Raw genomic sequence first — 7,145 nt, 5'->3', positions numbered from 1 at the left:
GGGGCTTGGCCAGACCCCACCTGCTGTGTGCGAATCCATGCTGCGGCTGTCAGGCTGGGTCTCTGGGGCTCGGCCTGGCAGCCTCTCCTGGCAGGCCCCATGGTCAGCACGAACGCCCCTTCTTCTGGGAGGCAGGAGGGTGACTGCCAGGAGCACAGACTGTCCGGAGTCCAGTCCCAGCTCTGCTAGTCAGAGCAGTCCTTGGTGCTTGGTGCCAGGGTTTCTGCAGAACGGGCATGACGCAATGACAGAATGCCTGGTGCAGGGCCCTGGGGTCCAGCTAGCCCTTAGGGTGATGGCGGTGATGGCCAGATGCAGGAAGGACGTTTTCCATTCTCTGCAGCTCGGATCCACACCCGGACCTCCAGAGAGATAGGGCTCAGGACCTGTGAGCAGCTGCTGCAGTGTTTTGGGGTACATGGGGCATGGGGAAGGGGGGCTGTTGGAGTCTCTCCTCCCCTTCTGGGGACATGGACCCTGAACACACGTCCTCCTCCACAGCATGGGCGGAGCCTGGCCCTGCACCACTTCCAGCAGCTCTGGGGCCACCTCCTGATGTGGCAGGTAAGGTGAGGGGGCAGGCAGGGCCATCTCCTGCTGGAGGGGAAGGCACATGGGCACCCCGCAGGTTGTCCCAGGGGACCAGGGGCTGGACTGTCCATGGTGACTTGGAGTTACCTGGCTGCTGTCCTGCCCCATCCAGCCTCTGGTCCCTCTAGGGGCATTAAATAGCTTGGGGGGGTGGTGCACAGCCTGATCCCTGGGGAATCAGTTCAGCCCCTCTGGCTGTGTGACCTCCAGCAAGTCACCTCCCTCTGAGGGGCTTTTGCTTGTCTTCCAGTGGGTGGCTCCAGATCCCTGTGAATAGGAAACAGACAAGGCCTCTCCACACTGAAAGTCGTGAGAAGTGGCTTTGAGCTCTCTCGAAGCCCTTCGTGGGCAGCATCTTGGCTTGTCCCCACAAACCCATGGGCTTGCCATTATTTGTCGTTCAGATCTGGAAACAGGGCCAAAGTGGACCCATGCTTGCCCAGAGCCCCCAGCCAGGAAGAAAGGGGGCTGGGATAGGAACCAGGCTGTCTGGCTTCAGGGGCCCCCTTTGCAGCGGTCTTCAGAGTGTTGGGGTGCTGCTCTGGGGCCTGGGGGCGGGACTGACCGGCACCTCCCCACTCAGGCCACATTTGACAAGTTTGACGAGGACACCTCAGGAACCATGAACTCCTACGAGCTGCGGCTGGCGCTGAGTGCGGCAGGTGTGGACAGGGCCCCGAGGCCCACACCTTCACTGCCAGTTCCTGGCAGGGACAGGGTGACCCTGGAAGAGGCATAATGGGGATGGGAGGACTCTGTGTGAGAGAAGTGAGGCCTAGGCCTGAGCCCTCCAGGAAGGGGAAGGCCGAGAGACAGTGAGAGGCCGGCCCCTGCAGGGGGCATGCAGCATGCTCTGGACTCTGGTGAGCTCCGATGGGAGTCTTCGCCAGGCCTGGTATAAGGCTCCATCTCCCTGGACCCCGGTTTCCCTGTGTGAAGCAGCTAATACCCAGGGTGGCAGGGTGTGTGTGCTGGGGGGCCCTGGGGAGTGCCCCGTGGGCTTAGTGCTTGAGAATGCAGCCCCGAAGGCCCCACAGGAAGCCAGCTAAGGGCTTCTGCTGAAAGGCCGAGTTGTCCAGGTATCCAGCGAGCTGCTCCACTGGTGTGGAAGCCCCAAGCCTAACCCAGAGGTAACGCGAGAGGAATTCTTTCTTCCTTTCTTTCTTTCTTTCTTTCTTTCTTTTCTTTCTTTCTTTCTTTCTTTCTTTCTTTTTCTTTTTTTTTTTTGAAGAGATTTTTGCTATAGGGCAAGTGCGCTTGCTGGACAGACAGACAGAAAGTGAGAGATCACCCCTTGGGGAATGGACATGCCACAATCCCTACCCCTCCATCCTCTCGGGATTTTGGGCATGCATGCACATGTACCTGGTGTGAGCTTTAAGCTGCTGGGTCTGGGACTGGAACCGCGGTCAATTACGTGAGAGTCCAGTGACATGACCGTTTTGCCCTCTGCTGGTCCTAAGAGGAGTGAGTGCTTTCCACAGGCTTTGGAGCCGGCTGGACACGTGCAGGAGTGGTCCTCCTGTGGAGGGTGGGCTGCGGTCGAGCTGGGGACTCCCAGGTCCTCAGCTCCACTACAGAGCTCCTGAGGAGGTGGGAGGCTGGGGCTGTGACCATCTGAGGGGCAGGCAGAGGGGGTTTGGGAAGTGCTGTGTGAGACCCGAGGGGGTGGGCAAGTGTCTAGAGGAGATGACGCCGTGGCAAGCCACACGGCCACTTCTGACTCCCTTGACCCTAATACGGCACCTAGCACCGAGCACGGCACTCGATGCCCATGATGCGTGAGACAAGCGCCGGCGTAGGATGGGGAAAGGGGCCTTAGCGACAGTGGAAGCTGACGGAAGTGTCCCCAGAACTGTGTGGACACGTGGAGGACAGGAGAGGACAAGAGGATCATCAGGCAAACTTGGGAGTCCCAGAAGGGATGAGAACATTGTTTTGGGCTTTCGTTTTTAAAAGATTTGCTTTGGGGCCAGCAGGTGGCGTGGTGGGTAAGGTGCTGGACTCCTTGTGGCCGACTGCAGTTCCAGTCCCAGACCTGGCGGCTGGAAACACATGCTGGGTGTGTGTGCGTGCGTGCCCCAAACCTTAGGAGAACGGAGAAGGGATTGTGGCGTGGCCGTGCTCTCGACAGAGTGATTTCTCACTTTCCCTCTCAGCCTCATTGTCTCTCTCCCATTGTCTGTGTTTCTCAGGCGAGTGCGCATGCCCTAGCGTAAGAGCAAAACAAAAGAAAAAACCCAAACCAACCACTTTTTAAAAGAGACTTCATTTGGGGGACCAGCAAGTGATGTAATGGTTATATACTAGACTCCCGTGTAGTCAACCACTGTTCAAGTCCCGGACCCAGCGGCTTAAACTCATGCCGGGGACTTGTGCTTGTGGGCTTGCATGCCCAAACTCCTGCAGAGAGTGGAGAGGGGACTGCAGTGTGGCCATCACCCTGGGGGGGTGATTTCCCCCTTTCTGTCTCTCGGGCAAGCTCACACACTCTATAGCCACACACACAAAAAGAGGCTTAATTTATCTTTTTAAAAAAAGAAGAATCAGGAACCAGCAGTTAGCATAATGGCTATGTCGCTGGACTCCCACATAGTTGACCGTGGTTCGCGTCCCAGACCCGGTGGCTTAAAACTCACGCCGGGCGTGTGTGCGTGCGTGCCCAAGATCCCGAGGGGAGAATGGAGGAGAAGGGATTGCAGCGTGACCAACCCCTCTGGGGGGTGAATTCTCGCTTTTTGTCTCTATGTTTCTGTCTGGCGAGCACACACGCCCTATAGTGAAAACCTCTCAAAAAAAAAAAAAAGAATCTAACCTTATTATTTAATTTTTTAAAAATTATTTTACTTAGTATATTATTATTATTTAAATTTGACCAGAAAGAGACAGAAGGAGAGACAAAGGGAAAGTGAGAGCAAATCACCAGGTCTGGGACTCAAACCATGGTTGACCATGTGGGAGTCCAGCGCCCTTAACCAACACACCACCTGCTGGCCCCTTATTTATTTATTTTTGGACTGTCCTAAATCGTTTATTAGGTATGAATTTTACAAACATTTCTTAGACTAGCGGTAACGGTGGAGCTGGAGAGTATTGCGCCTTCTCCAAGCTGCAGGGGCGAGAGCCACCCATAGTGTGGTGGGGCCCTTTCTAAGGCCTCGGCTCTTGCGGCCCGCGAACGTCAGCCCACGCATCTCCCTGTTTGTGGACTGGTTTGGTAATCCACTGGGTGTCGGGGTTTCTTCTGATAGCTTTATAGAATGGATCAATGAGGATAACCTTGAAGAATGTGTATGTGGAATCTGCACCCACCCAGTAAGAATTCAGGACTCTAAGAGCCCACAGTGGCGTCCAGCTCGCTCCTCCGCAACAGACCGGAGGCTTAGGCAAACTTGAGCTGGTTAACAACCATGATGGACAGGCTTGCCATAGGTTGCACCCTCGGGGACTGGAGGTTTGCGGCCTCCACGCCGCACACGACTCCCGTATATCACATAACCTTGCTTCGCCTTGTAGCCCAGTCTGTGCGCTTTATCTGGCCGGGTGGGGTGGGGTGCCTGGTGCAGCGCCAAGAGCTGGCGGTACTGCCAGCAGCAGACCTGCAGGGGAAAGCGCATCACGTCGGACTGCTTCTTCCACCACTGCTCCTGGATGTACTTGTTCGTGCCCATCTTGGCTTACCTGATGGCTGCTGCCAGACGGAAAGGAAAGAGCCTTTCTACCCGCCCCTTAATCTTTAATTTTTGAAATAATTATTTTGACTTTATTTTTTGGAGAGGTTTTTGCTATAGGGTGCATGCACTCGCCAGAAAGACAGAAAGCGAGAAATCACCCCTAGGGGGGATGGCCACACCGCAATCCCTCCTCCTCCATTCTCCTCTCAGGATCTTGAGCACGCATGCACACGTGCCCGGCGTGAGTTTAAGCCACCGGGTCTGGGACTCAACTGCGGTAGACTCCATGGGAGTCCAGCGCCATAGCCATTATGCTAACTGCTGGTCCCAACAGCCAGAGGCGATTTCTGAACTTAGCGAATACTAAGAAACTGACTCCACGTGGAACCGATGGTGTTTTTACCAGAAATATCCTGCAGTGCCCACCTGTAGCACAGTGTGATAGGGGGACAGTCCTGTAGGATTTAAAGGAGTAACAACACTGACACATACAGTTGTTAGGTGCCAGACACTTTACAGGTAACACTCTGGCCCAGGGCTCTCATTTTCCCCCATCGACAGATAGGGAAACAGACACAAGCAGAAGTGAAGGAGGCAGCCATGGTCACCCGGCTGGGATGGGGCCGAAGTGGGATTTGGACCCAGGCTACCTGCGCAGAGGAGCTGGGCACAGGCCCCTGTGGCATCAGTGTCCTCCCTGGAGTTAGGGTGGGGGGCAATGTGGAGGTGAGCTCACAGGGCATCCTGCCCCCAGGCTTCCATCTGAACAACCAGCTGACCCAGGCCCTGACCAGCCGCTACCGGGACAGCCGTCTGCGTGTGGACTTCGAGCGCTTCGTGTCCTGCGTGGCCCAGCTCACCTGCATCTTCCGTGAGTGTACCCCTGGTACAGTGCCCTGGGGTGGTGTCACATGGCCAGGGGATGCAGGAGGCACTAACCCGGCTCCTCTCTGTACAGGCCACTGCAGCCAGCACCTGGATGGAGGTGAGGGGGTCGTCTGCCTGACCCGCAATCAGGTGAGCCCAGGCTAGAGGCACGAGCTGGCTCAGATATAACCCCTGGGGCCTCCTGCCTCAAGCTCACATCTTCCTTCTCTCACCCAGTGGATGGAGGTGGCCACCTTCTCCTAGGAGCTCAGGATGGGAAAGTTGAGCCGAGCACCTTCTTCCGAGCTGCACCTCCGGGCCTGGCCTGGGCAGAGCTCTGTACAACATCTGGCAGCGTTGCAGAGCACGGCCCAGGGCTGGCCTGCCTGGGGTGTTTGACCCCACTGCTCACAGCTGTGGTCTCTCTGCTCTCTTCGCCGGCCAACGGGGATGGTGCCAGCACCTTCCTTGTGCAGACCATGTGAGCCAGTCCACGCTATGCGCCTGGCACACCGCCTGGCCCAGACACATTCCCGATGGCACTTACATACTGTTACACACTCACGGCCTGGGCCCCAGGCTCGTGCGTCCTGCCGTGCTTCACCGCCCTCCCGAGAAGTGGAGAACAGATACAGGAGAGACAAAGAGAAGACACTGCAAGAATCCTTAAAAATATTACATGTTTTATTATCCTGTCCCCAGAAGGGTGGTTTATCCAGAAACCAAGAAAAAAAATAATCAGAATAAACTCAAAAAAGGGGAGGGGGAGGTGCGGAGAACCATCAACTACCAGGCAGCCAGGCCAGCGGCCCACCTCCACCGCGGGAGGGTCCCCAGAGACCCACACGCAAACAGAGAACATCAGTAAGGGAGCAGGGAGGGCAGAGGGTGGCGGGTCAGCTATGTCTTCATTACGGGAGCAAGAGAGACGGCAAAGATGTTGCTAGATGAATATATATTTATATAATAAATCCGTAAGTTAATAAAGTAAATAGTAATTCTCTGAAAGTTTCTCTTTTTTTATAGTTTTTTTTTTTTAATTTTTTTTTGTGGATTTTTTGTTTTTGTTTTTGTGGTTTTGTTGTTTTTGGTCCTTAGAAAATCTGAGACGAGTCTAGACAAAGCAAGGCCAGGGCTGGCTGGGGGTGGGCCAGGGCTTGGTCTGCCCACCCCCACTCTTCTGCAGAAAAGGGGCTGCTGAGCAGGGCCACATGTCCTGGTCACTGCAAATGAGTCAGGGGAGGTGGGCAGGGCACCCCTGTCCCTGGTACCGGGGTCAGGTAGCTGTGGCGCCCTCTGCTAGGCCCTTCACAGGGCCCGGGCGGTTCCTAGACAAGGCACATGGGGCTTTGGCCTGCATGTGGGAGGCCTTGAAGGGACCTCAGGGGCAAAGGAAGGGACCTGGATGCAGAGGGGTGTCCCCAGGACATGGAGGGGACCCGTTTTGCTGTGGGGAATCCACTGCCCCCTCAACATAGGCTAAAAGAAACACAACATCTCTATTGTCCAGACCAGAAGTGCTGGCCCCAACGTCTCCCTTACTCCTACCTGTGGGGGAGGACCTCCTGGCCACCCAACGAAGAGAGAGGAGAGAGCCTGCCCCAGCCCCTCCCTGCCCACCCCCCCCCCCCAAAGGACTGACAGAGAATGCTTTGCATAGATACAGAGTCAGAGGGACTGGGACCAGGGCCCCCGCGGCAGGAGAGGCCAGCGGTGCCCCGCCCTCCCCAGGCAGTGAGGAGGGTGTTTGGTCAGGGTGTCTCTGCTGGGACCTCACAGGTCGCTCTCGCCATACAGCGCTGTGGAGAAGGACTTGTAGTCCAGGGCACCGGGCACGGCATCAGGGCCCTGGTAGGGCGCCATGCGGGCAATGCAGTACTCGGCCTGGTCGGGCGGCAGCTCTCTCCGCAGCTCCTCAGCTGTGATGAAGTTCTGGGGACACAGGGTGAGACCCTGAGCCACTTCTGGCCCACTTGCCGGCCCACCTGGTAGCTGGTGCCCAGTGCGGGTGGT

General features: G+C 56.4%; 2 protein-coding genes across 6 annotated transcripts in view; one reads left to right on the top strand and one right to left on the bottom strand.

The window, feature by feature from the left end:
- The window catches only part of CAPN12 (calpain 12), a 25,424-nt gene extending 19,482 nt beyond the window's left edge, over positions 1 to 5,942 (top strand). Inside the window, 6 exon segments of the mRNA XM_006161757.3 lie at positions 313 to 414; positions 502 to 564; positions 1,175 to 1,253; positions 5,020 to 5,136; positions 5,224 to 5,282; positions 5,370 to 5,942. Of these exon segments, the coding sequence (XP_006161819.1) occupies positions 313 to 414; positions 502 to 564; positions 1,175 to 1,253; positions 5,020 to 5,136; positions 5,224 to 5,282; positions 5,370 to 5,396 (447 nt within the window). The 3' untranslated portion in view covers positions 5,397 to 5,942.
- ACTN4 (actinin alpha 4) overlaps positions 5,798 to 7,145 on the bottom strand; it is a gene marked incomplete at its 5' end in the record, with an annotated part of 89,151 nt that continues 87,803 nt past the window's right edge. For all 5 annotated transcript variants that reach the window (XM_014592940.1, XM_006161727.2, XM_014592937.1 and 2 more), the window contains 1 exon segment: positions 5,798 to 7,064. In XM_014592940.1, the coding sequence (XP_014448426.1) occupies positions 6,906 to 7,064 (159 nt within the window).

The sequence above is a fragment of the Tupaia chinensis genome, unplaced genomic scaffold (genome assembly GCF_000334495.1).
Source record: "Tupaia chinensis unplaced genomic scaffold, TupChi_1.0 Scaffold138910_1, whole genome shotgun sequence".
Classification (NCBI taxonomy): domain Eukaryota; kingdom Metazoa; phylum Chordata; class Mammalia; order Scandentia; family Tupaiidae; genus Tupaia; species Tupaia belangeri.
The sequence above is the reverse complement of the archived record's forward strand: the minus strand, read 5'-3'. Positions and strand labels throughout refer to the sequence as shown.